This window comes from Annulohypoxylon maeteangense (assembly GCF_022496945.1).
Source record: "Annulohypoxylon maeteangense strain CBS 123835 unplaced genomic scaffold GGS22scaffold_13, whole genome shotgun sequence".
In the NCBI taxonomy this organism is placed as follows: domain Eukaryota; kingdom Fungi; phylum Ascomycota; class Sordariomycetes; order Xylariales; family Hypoxylaceae; genus Annulohypoxylon; species Annulohypoxylon maeteangense.
The window spans coordinates 630061-649378 of record NW_025953260.1 but is presented as its reverse complement, the minus strand read 5'-3'; the positions used below and the strand labels follow the sequence as shown (position 1 = coordinate 649378).

The following is a 19318-nucleotide window of genomic DNA, read 5'->3' as shown; positions in this document are numbered from 1 at the left end:
CATAGATTCTTGCAAGTTCCATCCTATATTTTCTAAAGGATAGCTAATTAGGCAATCAATGCCCAGCAAGCCGTCATTTTGAGTCTAACTATGCCAAGGAGCTTGAAGGAAGCCATATAGCTTAGGTACTTTGTACATTATGTTTCAAATTCATATTCCTCAAGCCTAATTATAGCCGTCATGTATCCATCAAAGGCCTCTAGGACATCCTAACCTAATAGTGAAGCCTGGCGTTTCCTCCCGTCTTTCGCCAAGCTGTTGGCGCTACCGAACCTATGTAGCCACATAGGTATACCGTCGTATGTCGATATGACCACTAGAGCGAGAAACATAAATTTATGCTACCGCATGTTCGCCTTGACTCTTTCGAGTAGCTGTTCTCGAGAATCTAGTTCGTGTGGATAAAGGTTGCGCTATATGCACCAATTAGGCAATAGCTCAGGTTGTGGGATATGGGGGATTCATACAGCTGCCAACCATCTTCTCATTTCTTCCCGCGTCCATTCATGAGGATCTCCTGTTGGATCTGCTGGGGCGGGAAAGAGATTTCCACCCCACATGGACCATGCGAGAGCGGCTGTGACGAGCCCGGAGAAGGCTTTAAAATACCAATAAAAATCCATCAGTACTGATAGAATGCGAAAGACCGTATAATACTCAATTGATAAATGTACCTAATGTGGCGTGCTACACATTATCATTAGCTTATAGATACATGTAGCGATATGTAGGATTGGGCTAAGTACCTTAGACTTTATAGCAAGTCTATCAAATGGTGTAGGCATGGTAGACTGTCTGGGTTGGTGAGAGGTAAAGTAGGAAGTTTGTTTCATAGTCACTTAATAATAAAATGTATTTCTAGGAGTTATTTAACACCCATCTTAACTTCCAGGTTCTTAGATGAGGCAACTCTGTCCCTTTAAGAGAGTTCGGAGGAAGGAGACTTGTCCACTTACAGTACATCGAATGACCCCGGCTGCCCGGATGACTGTAGGAGTTGACCGAACTAAAGCTAACGCCACGTCATGCGCCACGTTCTCAAAAATTAAAGTTGGTGGAACGTTTTTGTATGGCTCGTGCACGACTATCCTCCCACAGTTTCTTATCTCTTATCAGCTGTGAAACCCTTGTCAATTGAGAAATCGCTTAGAACCCTGGCTACGGAATTTCGCCCACACAATTTCGCAACGTCAAACAAAAATCGACAACTTCAACCCGATTCCTTTCCATTCCCAACACTAACCACCGAAGTCATTCGTCAATCCGCCAAGATGCCTCAGGAAATTGCAGATATCAAGAAGGTATTTTAATTATTTGGAATTCCCGTCTGTCAAATAATTGCTAACATATCGAAATTTAGTTCATCGAGATCTGCCGGCGGGAGGACGCCAAGTGTACGTGACGAGAAAACGCAATGACATTTCTGTGCGCCACAAAATTGAATCTGACAATTATTCTATACAGCCGCCAGGATCAAGAAGAACAAGAAGTCCTCGCAGACCAAGTTCAAGGTCCGATGCTCTAAGCACCTCTACACCCTCATTCTGAAGGACTCCGACAAGGCCGAGAAGCTCAAGCAAAGCTTACCCCCGAGTACGCACCGAACTCCAAAGCGCGCAAGTTTCTCACGCATTCACTAACAACTTGATTCGCAGACCTACAAATCAAGGAGGTTCCCAAGAAGAACAAGAAGGGAAAGCATGTGGCATAAATTTCCTAATTCATTCTTTCGGGGAAAGGAAAACTACCTAGATACCAATCGCAACTGGGAAAACCGTCGGGATGATGGATGGATTGGCATCTTTGAACACTCTCATCGAGAACTGATAGGATGATGCATATGCGCTGGGGCAGGTTTGGCATGTTCATGAGGCGGCGTCTAAGGATACCTTCCGAATTGATAATTCTCAAGCACGAGAAAAGCTTGTAGACAATTCACAAACAATTGCACAAAAACATTTCACGAACAACTAACATTGATCCCAAGAGACTTTCATAATCATTTAACTAGCTACAGGATCCTCTTGTAGTGCACGACATTGCGGGTCTTGATATAAGGCGTTATAGTGTCCGAGAGCTTCTCGAAACCCTCAGCTGTTGGGAATTCACCATGCCTCTCAACGCTAGGCCAACCGCAAGTTAAAACGAATTCCTCAAGTGCTTCGTCCTCCTTCTCAATGCGCCAACCATGCTGTACTGTGTATGGTTTCACAAACTTCTCCGCTATACCCTTGACTTCATTCCATCCTTGGTCAAATGTTCCTCGATCCCCAGCCGCGATAGCAACCCTAGTCAGGCTAAAGAGAGGACTTTTTAGCAAAGGGATGTCGCTGTTCGCCTTTGGCGTAAATATTTCGACGTCATAGTGGAAGAAGGATGTCTTCTCAAGCTGGAAATGGTCCTTGAGTCCAGGGAAGACTGTCTTATTTTCGTCGCTCTCCAGCCAGACTTTGTGTTGATCGACAGATTCCCAGTGGGCTGTGAGAAGATAAATAGACGGATCCTCGACCTGTTGGAAAAGGCCTACACCGCGATTTTCTCTTTCCTTGGGTAGCGCCGGCGCATTTTGGGCGAACCATCCATCTTGAATATTCAGTGCCTGATTCACGGCTTCCTTGCCTTCGGGTGTAAGGGATCCTGAGGCTGCTGTGAGCCATGCTAACTCCGTAACCGCCATAATGACTTATTGACTGATAAGCAGTGGTGACTTCGCAGCTATTTGGTGATTGACCAAGCTATTAGGTTCTGATGAAATGGCAGCTTTTATATTACGACATGTCCATTAGGCGCTCTTGTATCCGACATTAGAAGCCTATCGTACGTCGGATGTAGCACTTTCTAATGAACTATCGGTTGACGTAGCGAATTGTTGCCTAGGTACATTAGGTACCTATGCTACAGTGCCGCACTTAGGCTAGCCACATATTGCACTATTCCCTTTTACTAAATTTGCTCGTCGCCCAAATTACGTCAGCGAAGGTTGAAATGTGCAAGATAGGCACTACTAGGTATGAACATCCAGGGGGCAAGTTTCCTAACAAACGGGGGCTAGCTTGAACTTGGAAGCAAGACCTACGAAGACGTAACATTAATTTTATACCTACCTAGGTACCTAGGTACCTAGACTAGATCTCCTATGAAGGTGCGAACCACAAAATCCATTTGAAGGCAACACCATAAACCCGGACGTAAAAGGTACTTCGAAGGTAAGTACGATAAACTTTTCGAGGGGTATTTAATACCAAAGCTTCAATATTGCTTGTTGGGCTGAAACTTGCACAAAACACCACACTCATTCTCGTAATTTTGCTTCCTTGAAAGGTAGAGATGGTTGCTTTTCATCTTACTTTTAGAGAGTCGATATTATGCAGTGTAACGCCAGCTGCTCCCGACATCATCTCAAATCAGATACTTCCCCCGTCTGTTAATCGGCATGGATTAATATTTCTATTAGCTGAACACACCTTAAAAATATCAGGTATTATACCATAGCCACAAAGAGCCAGTAAGTGCTATCGAAGAGCCTTCTATTAATCAGTAAGAATCGTTACATTGCTTCGAAGATCGGCAAGTTGATAGGCTACACGTGGACCTATGCCAAGCCATTTCTCCCTTCTTCAGCCATGCGCAGCCTGCTTCGTTACCGAAAATGCATATCCACCTACCTAGGTCTAGCTGCCTCTCATTATGTACTCTATGAATCGTACCTGGTGTAGGTAAAGGGCCTATGCAATAGATTCATAGGAAAGTAATGGGGGACCCCCTAGGAGTAGCCAGCTCCATCGTGGGCATTGCAGCGTTCGGCCTGAAGTTTGCGACCACTCTTCAGACGTACATCGAAGCCGTAGCCGATGCGCGAGAGAGCTTACGAGACATTGCTTTTGATGTCAGCGCCACGGCGTCGGCTTTAGATCAGCTCCACCGGTTCATCAAGGCCGACGAAAATGGCAAATCAATCGCGAATGATTCAGGAGTACAAGAGGTGGCTCGCTTAGCATCGAAATGCAAACAGGTCTACACTGCAGTCATCAATCTCATTGCTAAGGCTGTCAGTGCACCGAAGGATGACAACGGCGAGGTATTGATCGATGCGTTGGACGCAATAGACTTAGACGAGTCAAATGTCAGACGACTGGTGCAGAAACTCAAATGGCCTTTCCAGGAACCTCGCATCAAGAAGCATCAAGAAGAGCTAAGATGGCTGAAAATAAGTCTCCTGTTCCATCTACGGCTAATGGAACTTGCAAAGACAAAGATAATGTTGGTCTTGCCTGTCATGCAAGCATACGAGTTTACTAGTTTTAACTTACGAACCTAGGGCCCCAACGAGATCTTTTAGCAGTCGGGAGAAGGAACTGGCCTTGCAAGCTAATCTAGAAAAGCTCTTATTCAGCAAGCAAGCTTATGTCGAAAGAATAGCTTTCGAAAGGAGGAGAAACCAGAGGAAAGCAAGAGGAAAGAGAGTTGTGGGCAGGACGAGGTCTTCTTCTTCTGCATCTATTGTGCACGCGATAGACGTGGAAATTAAATCTCGGAATTCAAGTCCCAAAGGAAAGAGACCTGTTTCCAAATCTCCTCCCAAGATTGGCGCCCGAGAATTGTGGCCTTCAACTTTAAAAGATGAGGGTCGCTTTGGGATACAAGATACTTTCCCGTATAAAGAACCTATCGACGATGTATTGGAATATTCACCCCCCGGAAACGCCCTGAAGCCTCCTAAGTCAAAATCCGACCCTCGCAATGATACTACGCCCAATCCCATCATGTAAGATATACCATTGAGACTCCATGGCATTCACAAAATAATAAGAAGCAGGTACAATCAGATATCTACAGAGGCTAGGCCACATATATCGGAGGAAATCGAGAATAACAAGACTCCCGGGAAGGATACCGGCTCCTCGCCACCACCTAGAGGTGTTCCTGGAACTAAATACTTCGTTGGTGGAATTCACCTGCCCCGACCACGCCAAAGTAATGAGCACATTACGACTATAAAAGCGTTGCACATCCAGGAAGGAGCTCAAAATAGCTTGCATGCAGATAATACAGAAGAAAAGAGAGAAAGCCCCCAAAGTCACACAATCGGGAACTCAAACGGCCGATATAAGCTAAAATTCTCGCAGGTATCCCTAAATTTTTTCCCATGGTCACCCAAGATCTTTAGCAAACGAGATAGAAGTAAATCTATAGACGATCATGAAAGGCATGATCTCGAAGCGTACCTCATCGAGGGGGATAACTCTGACCCCAAATCCAACCCCATTCGCAAGCTCCCTTTCAGCCACAAGCAACTGAATAGCACGCTGAAACGGATTGTGAGGTCGCGGGGAGGTGATGTATGGACTCAGTACACGTCTCTAACTTCGGGGCAGAGGGAATGCGTCGACCGGGCTCTACTTAAAGCGCACCAGACAAGCTCCCACACAAGGACATGCGTAGCAATAAGTTCTGGGAAGTCAGAAAGTCCTTATGTAACTGTGTTCTTCTCCTTGGGCGTGTCCACTCAGCCTGTCCACTTCAAGTACAATTCGCGGCATTTCCAGTTCTCATTTGAGCTGTGCCGGACATGGGAAGTAAGTGCATTTCTGTCAATTAACTCACCTGCGTACGCACCCATGTTGTCAGATAAAGAATGTGTGCCTAACAGATTCTAGGGCATGGCCTCCCTCATTACATCCACTCTGAATGACATCCCCAACCCGGATTTGTTTCTCCAAAACGGACAATACGATCTCAAAGATTCTGATGACCGCACTATTCTGCCGTCAACATGGAGCTCGACCGTGCAACCTGGCATAACTGTGTTCCTAATTCCCAAAGATAACTGGAATGCGCCTAGGCCCTACCCGATGCCTTCCCGGCCACCGATGCCACCACCGCCGGCTTTCCGAATGCCAGAATCTAGCGCGCCAGTACCGCAGCGCAACACCTTAGTTCCTGAACCTTCACACGGTACTATACCTGGGTTTCAAAGACGACAATCAGTATTACCGATTGAAACAAGGACAATAGCAGGCGTCTTTCATGATCCTGGTTATGACGCGGAAGAGATACAAGACCACAGTCCCTCAACTCCATCCACAGACTCCTACCTAAACTCCAACGTCACCTCTGCTTCGGTGCCAATTAAATCAGTCCGAGATTGGTACTCTAGCTCCCGAGCAGCGGCGCCGAGATCACGGCGACGAGCCAAGCCCATGCCCAATCTGATACCCGTGGCGCGCGGAATGATTGATTCTAGCGAGGACGAAAACGAAGACGAAAATGAAGAAGAATCCGATATTATTGATTTCGAGGAGGAAGAAGAGACGACTCGGCTCGGGCTGGAGGAACTCTTAGGGAAGTGGACCAATGCTGTTGATGCGCCCCTCAACGAGGGAACAAGCACAACAGGATAAGGGATAGGTAGGTACGTCAACTCCTAATTTTTGGAAATTTGCTACTCTCCCGATCTATATTTCACTTATACAAGACGGATATTTAGAGACGACCTAACGAGATGAATCTATATAAATATATATGTATGTATTCAATATGTACCGGCATGCTAAAGTGCACGCATAAAAAAAGAACTATCTACAAGTTTGCAATCTTAAAAAGTCCTCTCGTATAGTAGAGGTATTCCATTAATCCAAGAACCGTCAAACCCGAACCCGCGACTCACATCATCACTCATACCCAAGTAACCCAGTGCCGGCTTACAAAGCAAGGTAGAAGAAACCGCTGACGGCGAAGAGAGCGGCGATGCCCGCTCCGACGCGCGCATCGGCTCGGGAGCCGGCGCCCGGGACAGGGGACGGGCTGGCGCTCGCGCTTGCGCTGGCCGAGGCTGTGGGCGATGAGGAAGTGAAGCCCGAGGGGGCGCTGGTGGTAGGGGTAGAGCCGCCAGAGGTAGGGTAAGGGGTAGCAGATCCCGAAGTGCCTGGGGAACCGGGAGACGAAGAGCTGCCGGGGGCGCTGGGAGAAGAGGTAGGGTAGCCAGTTTCCGAAGAGGAGCTGGGAATCGATGACGGGTATCCAGTGCTGGACTCGGAGCCGGAGCTGGTCCCGGAGCTGGAGGGGGCTGAGGTGGGATAGCTGGATCCGGTGTCAGTGGAAGTAGGCGTCTCCGATGTAGATGTGCCGATGGGAGGAGTAGTTGAGGGCGACTCAGTGCTCGTAGGGTAGGTGCTTGGGGCAGCGGTGGTGCTAGTAGAAGTGGAAGTGGGGCTGCTGGTCGGTCCCGAAGAGACGGCCTTGCAGAAAGCGTCGATGCCGCTCATGACACTGCCTGCATTGGGAATTAGTGTTTCTCTTCTCGTGTTTAAATTTTTGATCCCCCTATATAATACGAAAGTCTAATTAGGGGGTCGAATATAACATACCATAGTCGGTGGTGGAGCAGGCGCCTCGGAGGCACACCTCACCATCCCGCTTTATAGTGTAGACGGAAGCGCAAATGCAAGCGTTGTCGCCTGAGTCGCAGGTGGTGTGCTGCGATACAGAGTCCGTGATACAAGGTGGTCCGCAAGACGGGACGTAGTCCGAGATGCTAATAGCCGCAGCTAGCGCCGCGAAGGTGGGTAGTGCGAGAACACGAAGAGGTGCCATTTTTGCCGTCTTTTTTAGATATATTTTGGGTACCTTTGGTAACGAACGAACGGATCGAATAGGCGAGTTAAACCGATGGATCCTTTGCGAGAGATGGACAGCCTTACAACAAGATATACGTAAATAATACCTAGTACACACGAAGAAGGAAATGAATGGGGGGGCGCTTCTTTTATAGATGGGATGGGATGACTTTTCTAGAAGGTGGTCGGTAGCCAACGGACGATCGACATATCAATGGTTGGTCTAATAGTACGAAAGAGAACGAATGTAAAGCGACCTTACGGTATAAGTATAGATGATCGACAAAAATAAAGATTCTCGTGACAGGCCTAATTGCCCGAAACTTCAAACTTACCCATGTCCCTCTCTGCCGTGGTGTACTGGCATCACGCTTGCAATGGGCGCTGTTACGAGGAGCATACGGCGCAGCGGCGTTGGAGGCGTGAGTGGTGGTTTGTGTGTAATTGGGGGGGAAATAATAGGGAGATCCATTATGGATTTTTAGGAGGACGGGGAGGAGTGAAAAGAATGACAGCCAATCCTTGATCGGGTTTAGAGACTAGATTTACCCCTACGAGGCTTACAATAAGGTACTAGGTAGTTCCTTCGTCTTCTGAGTGGCCGAAGTTACAGCGGTAACCTGCCGTATGATTTTTGTACGACGAGTACATGATGACTACATGCATGCGCGTAAAGTATTTTTGAACATTTGAATCGTTCTTGGCCCATCACCCATGGCCCATCCCTCGCTCGCAGCTGCGTTGTTCACATTAAAGTTTTCTCGCCCATCCGTCCCTGCATTTAGAAGTGCCAACCAACCACAGCGCATATACGAGCCCTGAAGGCTCGCGAGGGTTGTTTCACGGTCCCGATCCGGCAGGTGGAGGGCTTGAAACGCCCGAAGGAACACGCCGTACCTTGACGTACCCTCATTTCATTGGCTGCGTGTAACGTGCCATCGTTTACCCCGGACTCGACTATATTACGTCGGTACTGCCAGCTGCGCGCATCACATCAATACTTTAATGCTATTGATGCTACTGCATCACCCGCCGCCGCCTCTCCCTCCCTTAAATAGGGAGGTATGTAACTAAGTGGTAGGTGGCGATTGGGCGCCGCTGCCGATCGCTGAAGGTGTTGGAAATAATGTGAAGTCACGGATGCGGCACGACGCAGACGACGGTAACCAACATTAGCTAGCTTCATCTCGGTGGCTGCCTGTCACACCTTCCCACCTCAGCTTTCCCGGCTCCGATTTCCCTCTCATGTCATCAGTCCTGGAGAACCTTAAACAGAGGCAGAGGCCCGGGACTGCAAACTTTCTCCTTTTCCCGAATGATGGCATCATCTATTTCTTCCCCGTCGTTGACGTCTTTGCCGTTGGACGCGAGATGCTTGCGGGCCGGGTGTGTCCCGTTTGATGCCGGGGGAAAGTAAGATTCGGTCTTGCGAGACTTTGTGCTACGTCAAGTCCCAGAAGGCCAGATCATTCCCCACTGCGATCGCATCGTCAGCGATTTAATATTGGGAAATATATTCTTTTATTGAATTGATTTATCTCGGTAATTTTATACGAGCTAAGATATTGGTTTCGATATATTTCATCACATTTATATGATATAATATCATCAATTCAGCACCCCCTAACACATCTCTTACGTGATCGTTTAATAGGTGATACCTGCGGAAGTGTGCTGATCGATTAGACTAAGTGAGTTGCATCGAAAAAGTCAAGCCATTTGAGTATTCTCAACCCATTACATTGGGAAGAATGAGTCACCAGCGACCACCAATATTAATAAGCTAAACGTCTTGTTATACTAGATTTATAAAGAGACTACAACTCTATTCGAACCTCGCTCTTTATCAACCTATGGCATTGAACCAATACTGACATGCTTACAGTCTATTGGCCAGTTCGTACCCTGACTCACGATAGCTCGGCAACTTAAATTCAAACATTATAGCTATGAAGACATACGTCGGTTTATTCTTTTGATAAAGCGGATGAATAGAGCCTCCATTAGATGTCCGAAGTGATGGCTTCAAGGTGTAAAAGTCGCCGAGGTGGGACGTTTGTGGGGATGTTGATTAGAAAGTGCTGTTGGTTGATGTGAATATTCACCTTTCCTGATATAATCCCTGTGATGCTATTGGTATATAAATTCGAGCCATTGAAGACGATATTGTGATATCTCTTATTGAGGTAGTCTGTTCAGTTAGATATACAACTTCAATATCTTGAGAGAGAAGTTGAGCTTACCTAAGATCGTTAAAAATGAGCGAAAACACCAAACCCCGCGTCCTAATCATAGGCGCCGGCGCCATGGGGGTCGTCTCCGGATACTATCTCCATCTCGCCGGAGTCGAAGTAACATTCCTCATCCGCCCACACCGCGCCGAAGCCCTAAACCGTCCCCAAATCCTCTACTGCTACGACGACAACGCGCTCAAGACATACAAAGAGTACACCTACCTCACGAACCCGTCCGACATCATCGGCGGGAAATACGACTACATCATAGTAACCCTCGACGGCGCCTCCCTACACAGCCCCGCCGGAACCTCGCTCGTAAAAACCATCGGCTCCGCCGCGCGGCAAGACCCAAACACCAAGATCCTCCTCGGGACCATCTTCTTCGACATCCGGACCTGGTTCCTCTCCGTGTCCGGGCTCGCCGCAGAACAAGTGACAACGTGCCACTTCGACATCCACGCCTACGCAACCAAAGCCGTAACCCTGCCCCTGCACCCCCCAACCTCCGCCGCGCTCCTCGCGCAAAGCGACTTCGCGTACACCGACAAGCTACCGCAGGGCTTCACCACGGACGACAGCGCGCGCTCCGTCGCGGAAGGGTTCGCGGCCGTGTGGAATAAATGCGGGATCTCGACGTGCGCAGTGAAGTCCGCGACCGAGTGCGCGGCGTCGATCAACTCGCTATTCCCGGTGTTCGCGGCATGCGAGATAACCGAGTGGCCCAAGTTCCGGGATATTTCCTCCGCGGACAAGGAGATCTGGAGTCTAGTCGTGGCTGCGGTGAAGGAGATACAGGGGTTGGACGTGCATGGGGAGATAGGGCTGAAGATGGCACGGGAGACGACGGAGGAGGGGCTGGCGAGGGAACTTGCGGGGTGGGAGGAGGTGATGATGCCGTTGGATGTGCAGGGGTTTAATCGCTTTCATCATGGGGCGAAGTTGAGGGCGCAGGGGAGACTGCATTTGGAGAGTTGTGCTGAGAGGGGTGAGGCGGAGGGGAAGTCGATGGCTGCGTTGAGGGAGCTGATGCGGAGGGTTGAGGTTAATGGGGCGTAGTGGGTTGGGTTGGGGTTGGATGACTTGTGGTTGAGGCTTTCGGCTGACTCCCGAGCGAGACTCGCTTTGCGTAGCCGAGCCGAGTTTGCGGTAAGGGACCCGTGCGGTTGGGTTGGTTTTACGAGGGTCATTCGATAGGTTTGTGATGTAGTTTACAATATAATACGATATCCGCTCTTCTGACTTCGATTCTATATTTACCTACACGAGACTTAGTAGGCTACGTTGTCTTACGGGTTGGTTACATGGCGGCCAATTCACAGGACCAACACCAACGTCAATATCAATTATTCGCTGATTTTTCCTTTTTCTTGTAAGGCCGTAAGCGATATTCGCAATAATACGACTCGACGAACATTGAGCTCGTGTTGCACTGTTACAGTTGTGGCATGCAGCGGAGATCGTGCTACGTTGCAGTGTCATCGATGAGGGTGGTGATATGATGCAGGCGTTCATATATCAATATCGTCTTTTGTAGAAGATGAGTTGATAGATATATATTGCGGATGCGTGTGCGTACGTAGCAAGTTTCCAACCCTTCTCGAAATATTAAAATATGATCAATTAAAATTGTGTGTCGGTAGGTGCTCAGGCTACTCAATATAGTTCTGCTGCCATCGTCAGCTAACAAAACAAGAATCCCCTATTATTCATTTTCAGAAACACCAATTGTGTATCGGTTTCGATATTCGGATATAGTTATGAAAAGATTAAAGTCTTCAAGGGCTTCAGAACTCGAGTCCTAGGACTTACGTAAGAATTTTGACCTAAAGCCGAGAAGCTGTAAGTTTTGTTTGGCCATGCTAATGTCCTTCCCCGCGAATATTGACTCATTGATCTAACCTCAAGATACAATTGCGATTGTTCCCGAAGCTCTAGTCTGTAATGCATCTTTTTATCATAAAAGAAGCCGAGATGAGCCATTATGTAAAGTGAGATGACATCACTTCCGATGGCGGAAGCAAGGGAATACGCCCTTCCTTTGACATACTATAGAAACCGAATAAATATATAACTATTGCATTTCGATCCTGTAACTTTCAATTGACAATAACTCTTATTATTCCCTAAAATCGCACCCATTGGGGCTCTCGGTAGACATCAGCAATATATCTGTTTTGAAGACTTACCTTCTCACTATGGCATCTGTTGAGCAGCCCGGCAACTTAGCCGCCGCAGGAGATGACCAACTCATTCGGTTGACGAGCTACAGATCGCAACCGTCCATCGAAATGGCTCCTATAGCATCACAGCAAACCCACGAGTCGGCAACATCTAATCGGTAAGCATCGACTTTCTATTGCCCTATTAGTGCAGCAAAATCTCACTGAAATACAGAACTAGCAAAACACCGATCTGAATCGTCTCAATGGCCAGAACAACCCGTTAACCAGAGACTAGAAAATCGATAATAATCGTCGCATCGTCATTTACGCTCATATTCACCTGCTGCGGCCTTAATTTCGCCTTCGGCGTGTTTCAAGAGCTGTACGATGCCATGTCACAGAAGCCCGGAACGCCTTTCACGGGTGCCACGCCGGCACTGATCGATCTTATCGGCACAATCTCCATCTCGCTGATGACAATCGGTGCACCATTTGTCGTAGCTTGGGCTAAGCACTTCTCACCGCGCTGGGTGTCTTTCATTGGAGGCTTCATTTTCGGGCTTTCCTTGATTTTGGCCAGCTTTGGGACCGCACTTTGGCACTTTGTGCTCACTCAAGGCCTGCTTCTCGGACTAGGCACCTCGATGCCGTATATGGTCGCCGTGACCGTTGCCCCGGGATGGTTTACGACGCACCGGGGCCTAGCAATGGGGATAATTCTAGCCGGGACAGGCGTCGGAGGTGTGGTTTGGGCTCCGGTAATCAAAGCGATGATCGACTCCCTTGGCTTTCGAAACGCTCTTCGCGTATCCGGGGTCATATCGTTCGTCATGGTATCATTATCCAGCGCAACCATGGCCTGGGAGCCGCAGACCCTCGCTCGCATCAATGCCGAGAACGCCTCTAGGGCCGGCCATCTTCGAGGTATCCTGCAGGTGCCCCTAATTGACTGGCGCGTGGCGAAGACACGCAAGTTCGCCGCTCAGGGGCTCGGTGCCGTCTTCCAAGCCGCAGCGTACTATACGCCTGTGTTCTTCTTCGCTTCGTACGCTTCAACCCTTGGATACAGCGCCACAGCCGGAGCGAACTTTATCGCGCTGAGTAACGCGTGCAATGCCATCGGCAAGGTCGTCATCGGTTATTTCGCGGACCGCCTAGGACGTCTCAACACGCTTTTCTTGACTACGTTCATCAGCGCAGCCATCACGATTGGTTTCTGGGTTCCGTCGACAGTATACGGGTCCACGGACAACTCGCGCGGCTTATTCATCAGCTTTGCTGTCTTTTACGGTCTATTCGCCAGCGCGTATGTCTCATTGTTCCCGGCTAGTCTCATCGAGATTTTCGGAATGCAAAACTTTGCTTCTGTCAATGGAGTGCTGTATATGGTTCGCGGAATGGCAACTCTAGTTGGTACGCCGGTCGCTGGCGCCTTGATCCATAGCGGCACGGGTGTTTTGCCACACGGTTATGTTAATATGGCCGTGTTGGTGAGCGTGCTGCTTTTCGCTGCTAGTGTTGCCGTGTTTTGGATTAGGCTTGAAGCAATGGTTGGACCAAGTGGAAAAATGAGTTTGAAATGGAGGATGTGATAACTAGGTATACATCTTTAAATAGATTGTTGGCACTATAAAGTGACATAACTCGTCATCTAATAAAATACTTTATATGTGGCATAACAAGCTGTCTAACGTAATAGTTGTTGGATTTTTAAAATATAAAGAAAGCCAAGCTTGGGAGAATCATGTGAGGGCTATGGTTCAGGGGTGCCCATTACTATTTCAGGATAGAATAGATTGCTTTATACCAATAAGAGTAAGAGCTTCGTAGTTTCTAGAACTTTAGATTTCTCATTGGCTACTTCCCGCATGTATAGTCGGAGTAGTTGCTAAAGAAATTCCGGTACTGGACATGAACAGGTGCCACGAGGCTTAGAGGCTTTGAAACTTCCGTACTAACGTAGTTAGCAGTTGGCAACCACATACGTCTTCGAATGTCATCAATTCTCTTAGTCAGCTGTATCTAAGGAACTGTGTGATAAACTTACGAATCCTTATTTGGTTACGTTGGTTGTTATTTTATATCTTTGTGCGAGTCCGGTGCTTCCGTTTATAGCCTGCTCACCCTCTTGGTACGGTACCAATACCTATGACATATGTATGTACATACATAGGTTGCATACATTTTCAAAATCTGGGGTACACACCATCACATCGATGGTTTATGTTTGCTTATAAAATCGGTTACTCGGTGCCTTGATAGAGCGCATCTAGTTACTCGGGACTATCCATATGAGGAAAGGGCCGAGCTATTATATAAGATGGTGGATGGAAGAATGGCAATCGGAGGCGTGGCTTAGCAGGGATTATTTCGTCGGAGCTAATGCCAAGCACCTGACAAGCAGCCAATTCATCAATCGAGTTCTAATTGGCCGGATATGACTGGCTCAGCTCAAAAGGGTTAACACCGGGGGTTACAGGGTTCCCAGCGATTCCCACTGATTCCCATTGCAGCGGCGCAGGGGCCATCCACTTTCTTTTACTGGAACCTTAAGTGGAAAAGCTGTGGGAAATTTGAAGATTTGGCTCGATCCATTGGACGGCTTAAATCAAATTTACAGGTAGGTACATAAAGGGGTGGAAATTTCCTATCCTGGTCCCTTGCTCTGCTTGCAAATCGTCCCCCATTTTGCCTGCGCCTTACTTGCGTTGATGTCCAATATCCTAGCATCAATCTGTCACTGTCCACGCACAAGCAATGCAGTCAATTCTTTACCCTACCTATTCAGTTCTTCCAATGCTGTAGCTCTGCAGGTCTTACAAGTGTACAATTACCTTTTTTCCATCATACATAATTGATTTTAACTGATCGGACGTGGGTTGTGTGGTCGTGTTGTCTGTCTATCTGTCTACTGGAGAACTGGAGAAGAAAAGAGAGGCGTCAACAAATCATCGGTGCTCTTCACAGCTAAACAGCTAATAATACAGGAATAACCCTATCGAATTTAATACGACCCTCTCTTTATTAATCGACGACACCGGCCTTATTTCTCACTGTCGCACGATCACTACACCTAATTGCTCTTCTTTTGTTTATCTATTCACGTCTATTCTCTTGTCACATTACCACCTCACATATTACCTATTGTAATCTTGATAATTATCACATTTCTCCTCTTTATAAAGCATACCTCTTTACAGAACCAACAACGTTATCTAGAGTCGCATTGCTGTGTGGGGTTTGTTCCTGTTGGTCGGATAGCTATCGTCCCACGAAGAATTCTGCAGCAAAGAGACCTGGTTTGTAACGAGAGAAACCTGGGAGGATCTTTACCGGTTTAAATTACAACCGCACGGTTTTAGCTTTTCCGAATGACTCGCCTTCCAGCAACTCCTGAAAGCTTGACCTCGCAAATGTCGAACGGTACCAATGGCTTTCACGAAGCCATGGAGGATCTTCAAATAACAAATGGCGATACCACTGAACGATCGTCGTCAGAGGACGAGCAGAACAAAAAGAAGAAGATGAGTCGCAAGAATTCTAGCCCAATGATGCCAGCTTTCATGGTCTCAGCACCAGGAAAGGTCATCGTCTTTGGCGAACATGCTGTAGTCTACGGCAAGGTATGGAAATATAACAATTATTATTTTGTAACCTCTATTACGCGTGTACTTACTGTATACTTAGGCCGCTATTGCTGCTTCGATCAATCTCCGCTCCTATCTTCTAGTAACGCACCTTTCTAAGTCAAAACGTACGGTTACCATGCAGTTCCCCGATATCGACCTGGTCCACACCTGGAATATTGACGAATTGCCGTGGGGTGAATTTCAAAAGCCGGGAAAGAAAAAGTATTATTACGATTTGGTCACGGAGCTGGATGAAGAGCTTTTGGAGGCCATGGATCCGCACCTGTCTAATATTTCACCAAAAATGCCCGAATCCCAGCGAAAAATACACAAAAATTCCGCTCGCGCGTTCCTATACCTGTTCCTATCACTAGGGTCGCGAAAATCTCCAGGTTGTATATACACACTTCGCTCAACAATACCCATAGGTGCCGGTGTCGGAAGCAGCGCGTCGATCGCTGTCTGTTTGGCTGCAGCTATGCTATTACAGATCCGGACGCTGTCTGGTCCGCATCCCGATCAACCACCCGACGAGGCCCGCACACAAGTGGAGAGGATTAACAAATGGGCCTTCGTGGCAGAGATGTGCATACATGGCAATCCTTCTGGCGTGGACAATACGGTCTCGACACATGGCAAGGCCGTGGTATACCAGCGACTCGATTACAACAAACCGCCCTCTGTCACCCCATTATGGGATTTCCCGGAATTACCACTGCTTCTAGTGGACACGAGAGTGCCCAAGTCTACGGCCGCCGAAGTAGCCAAGGTTAAGGAGCTGAAAGATGCGCACGGGCAACTAGTGGGTTCGATCATGGACGCGGTAGACAAGATAACCAGAAGTGCGGAGAGCCTTATCGAGGAAGAATACTTCGACAGCGACGAACCCGAGAGTCTACGACGCATGGGACAGCTGATGAATATCAATCATGGTCTGCTATCGGCCATAGGCGTTTCGCATCCTCGTCTCGAACGGGTACGAGAATTAGTCGATCATGAGGGAATGGGATGGACGAAACTTACGGGTGCTGGTGGTGGTGGCTGCTCGATATCGTTGATGAGGCCGGATGTACCACGAGAAAAAGTCGACAAGCTGGAACGCCAATTGGAAAACGAAGGATACAAACAGTTCAGAACGACGCTCGGCGGAGATGGTGTCGGTGTTCTATGGCCTGCGGTGTTAAAAAACGGACTGGACGAGGACGAGGAAGGTGGAATGGAAATCGACCTCGACAAATTCCTAAGTGCCCCGGGTAACGACGGTGTTGAAAAGCTTGTCGGTGTATTTGGTGGCCTGGATGGCGCAGAGAGGGAGGGTTGGAAATTTTGGAGAGTCGAAAGCTAGTAACTTGCGAGATTTGTGAGATTTGGGATGAAATGAGGAACAGTCGAATTTAAGCGCATGACCCCATTAAGGCAAATGATCAACTCGTGTTAGGTTTCGAGGCTTCTATTACGGCGTCCGAGGTTCTGTGTGGTGGTTGTTTGGTTGGGTATCCATATTAGTTATAGAATATCCGTAGGCCAAAAAAAGTAATGGGTTCCAGGTTCAGTCAAGGTCAATCAAGGTCAGCTAAGGTTCAATCATAAGCTTGGCTCTAGATTCGAATTAGAGTTAAATTTAAAGTTAATAAGAATCAAGATAGAAATAATCGATAATTAATCCCGTTAATCGCACCTTCTTGGCCCGCATAGAGCAGATGCATTCGACGTTGGAATCGGCTGGTTGCGCTTGCCCCTCCGTAGTAGGCTGGTAGCAATGACGGCGAATGGAATCTTGTGTCATTTTTTCCCATTCCTCGGGTCTTGACAGCTGCTAGCTAATATTTATTCGAACCCCACCATTCATCAACTTCGCAACTTCGTGACAATGCCTAAGAACAAAGGAGCAGGCAGCCGCGCAAAAACAGCTGAACGTATAGATACCATTATTTAATCTTTATTTTCGTTTAGAATATACAAACACATCACTAACTGATCAACCGATTAACAGCAAAACAAGAACCACCGAAGAAACCACAAACCGTTAAAGAGCTCGAGCAGCAGTGGTATTACGACACCAACCCTTACCAAAAAGCTTACGAACAGCTCGGCCTAGATGGCATGACCGCAGCCGACCGACAAGCCTACCTTAATCAAGAATATTTAAAGCCTGGTCTAGCCAAAACACTATCAAATAAAGCTCAGAAGGAGCTCTGGAAACAGCTGAACGAGGCAAACGTTCCTCTACGAAATTTACCCCCGCCTCGCGAAAATCAGTGGGGTCGTGACAAGAACGGCCGCGACCTTGGCGATTATACCGTCGAAGAATACGAAGCATACAACGCAAAAGAGATTAAACTTTTATCTTTGAGTGAAAAGAGCTGGGATTTCAGGCGAAAACACGCTAGGGCTAGGAACGCCGACCGTTTCCCTCTTAGCGACACCGAGAAGCACCTCATCTTAACCGAAGAAGACATCGAAGTTGAGAGGGCCAGGAGGAAGGAGATGGCACAATTAAAGAAAGAGTTATATGGCGCAAAGATGGATCCGTATGCGCTGGATCCAGACTGGGACGATGTAGTTCCGATACCCCAGCAAGACACAGAAGGAGCACTTGCTGCCATAGCATACCCAGAGGAATATGCCGAAGGTATGTCTCTAATGGCACCACTCCCTACGACTTAAGGTCCTCAAAGAACATGTGTTAACCTGAATGTAGCTATGTCATACCTCCGTGCTGTCATGGCAGCTAAAGAACACTCCCCTCGATGTCTCAAGTTAACCGAGCATATCATATCGATGAACCCAGCACACTATACTGTCTGGATTTATCGATTTGCCATTGTCGAGGCCTTGAACATATCCATCCCGGACGAGATCGAGTGGCTCAACGAGATAGCACTTACATGGATCAAGAACTACCAGATCTGGAACCATCGTAATCATCTGATAGATCACTATTACCCAGCAATAGTGACGTTACCCGACGAATTAGCCGCTCTCGCCGACAGCGAGAGGAAGTTCTTGGACGAGATGCTGAAGCTGGACACGAAGAACTATCACGTGTGGAGCTACCGGCAGTACCTAATACGCAAACTGGGATTATGGGGTGAAGCGGAGCTGGAGAGCGTAGATGCCATGATCAAAGACGACGTGCGAAACAATTCAGCCTGGTCCCACCGCTTCTTCGTCGTCTTCTCCGACCCATCGATCTCATCCCCCGACTCCCACGCCACAGAACACGACCCCAAGGTCCCAGCCGAAACCATCGATCGCGAGATAGAGTACGCGAAGAGCAAGGTCGCCCTGGCGCCTCAAAACCAGAGCCCCTGGAACTATTTGAAGGGCGTGATGCACAAGGGCGGAAGGGAAATGAGGACCGAAAGGGAATTTGCTGAGAAATTCGTCGAGAATCTAGGTGATGCAGAAAATGAGAAGGTGCGCAGTTCCCACGCCTTGGATCTTCTCGCCGACGCCTATAAGGAGGCGGGTGAGAAGGAATTGGCACGGCTCGCTCTGACGAGACTTGGTGAGAAGTGGGATCGCATTCGTCGTGGTTATTGGGAGTATAGGATTGGTTTGCTTGATGGGGATTTAAACAAAGTTGGAAGTTAGACCTTGGTACCATTACATGGTTCTATGGCATGCAATTAAGATCCCTAGAAGTTGGGGGGGATAGGGAAGGTCTGCTA

General features: G+C 47.9%; 8 protein-coding genes across 8 annotated transcripts; 5 read left to right on the top strand and 3 right to left on the bottom strand.

The window, feature by feature from the left end:
- Positions 1-8: 8 nt before the first annotated feature.
- Positions 9-1067, bottom strand: GGS22DRAFT_168127 (uncharacterized protein). Its single transcript, XM_047962101.1, has 4 exons — positions 747-1067; positions 675-687; positions 468-598; positions 9-413 (listed from the first exon to the last, which is right to left on the bottom strand). The coding sequence occupies exons 1-4, from the start codon at positions 831-833 to the stop codon at positions 342-344; spliced, it is 303 nt and encodes a 100-aa protein (XP_047817043.1). The 5' UTR covers positions 834-1067; the 3' UTR covers positions 9-341.
- An 87-nt stretch (positions 1068-1154) lies between these two features.
- On the top strand, positions 1155-1970 carry GGS22DRAFT_168123 (ribosomal protein L38e). The gene is made up of 4 exons (XM_047962100.1): positions 1155-1301; positions 1361-1394; positions 1465-1593; positions 1656-1970. The coding sequence occupies exons 1-4, from the start codon at positions 1272-1274 to the stop codon at positions 1709-1711; spliced, it is 249 nt and encodes an 82-aa protein (XP_047817042.1). The 5' UTR covers positions 1155-1271; the 3' UTR covers positions 1712-1970.
- A 10-nt stretch (positions 1971-1980) lies between these two features.
- GGS22DRAFT_168122 (uncharacterized protein) lies at positions 1981-3036 on the bottom strand. The gene has a single exon (XM_047962099.1). It carries the CDS (start codon positions 2675-2677, stop codon positions 2012-2014), a length of 666 nt encoding a protein of 221 aa, XP_047817041.1. The 5' UTR covers positions 2678-3036; the 3' UTR covers positions 1981-2011.
- Positions 3037-3355: 319 nt separating this feature from the next.
- Positions 3356-6506, top strand: GGS22DRAFT_168121 (uncharacterized protein). Its single transcript, XM_047962098.1, has 4 exons — positions 3356-4260; positions 4319-4765; positions 4817-5576; positions 5658-6506. Exons 1-4 carry the CDS (start codon positions 3752-3754, stop codon positions 6399-6401), a joined length of 2460 nt encoding a protein of 819 aa, XP_047817040.1. The 5' UTR covers positions 3356-3751; the 3' UTR covers positions 6402-6506.
- GGS22DRAFT_168119 (uncharacterized protein) lies at positions 6507-8108 on the bottom strand. Its single transcript, XM_047962097.1, has 3 exons — positions 7952-8108; positions 7368-7873; positions 6507-7273 (listed from the first exon to the last, which is right to left on the bottom strand). The coding sequence occupies exons 2-3, from the start codon at positions 7591-7593 to the stop codon at positions 6702-6704; spliced, it is 798 nt and encodes a 265-aa protein (XP_047817039.1). The 5' UTR covers positions 7594-7873; positions 7952-8108; the 3' UTR covers positions 6507-6701.
- Positions 8109-9501: 1393 nt separating this feature from the next.
- GGS22DRAFT_168113 (uncharacterized protein) lies at positions 9502-11085 on the top strand. The gene is made up of 2 exons (XM_047962096.1): positions 9502-9807; positions 9860-11085. The coding sequence occupies exon 2, from the start codon at positions 9875-9877 to the stop codon at positions 10907-10909; it is 1035 nt and encodes a 344-aa protein (XP_047817038.1). The 5' UTR covers positions 9502-9807; positions 9860-9874; the 3' UTR covers positions 10910-11085.
- Positions 11086-12170: 1085 nt separating this feature from the next.
- GGS22DRAFT_168110 (MFS general substrate transporter) lies at positions 12171-13762 on the top strand. The gene is made up of 2 exons (XM_047962095.1): positions 12171-12191; positions 12311-13762. Exon 2 carries the CDS (start codon positions 12408-12410, stop codon positions 13605-13607), a length of 1200 nt encoding a protein of 399 aa, XP_047817037.1. The 5' UTR covers positions 12171-12191; positions 12311-12407; the 3' UTR covers positions 13608-13762.
- Positions 13763-15428: 1666 nt separating this feature from the next.
- GGS22DRAFT_190515 (uncharacterized protein) lies at positions 15429-19241 on the top strand (the record flags this gene model as incomplete). Its single annotated transcript, XM_047964989.1, has 4 exons — positions 15429-15638; positions 15703-16960; positions 17638-18276; positions 18346-19241. The coding sequence occupies 4 exons, from the start codon at positions 15429-15431 to the stop codon at positions 19239-19241; spliced, it is 3003 nt and encodes a 1000-aa protein (XP_047817036.1).
- Between the last annotated feature and the right edge of the window lie 77 nt (positions 19242-19318).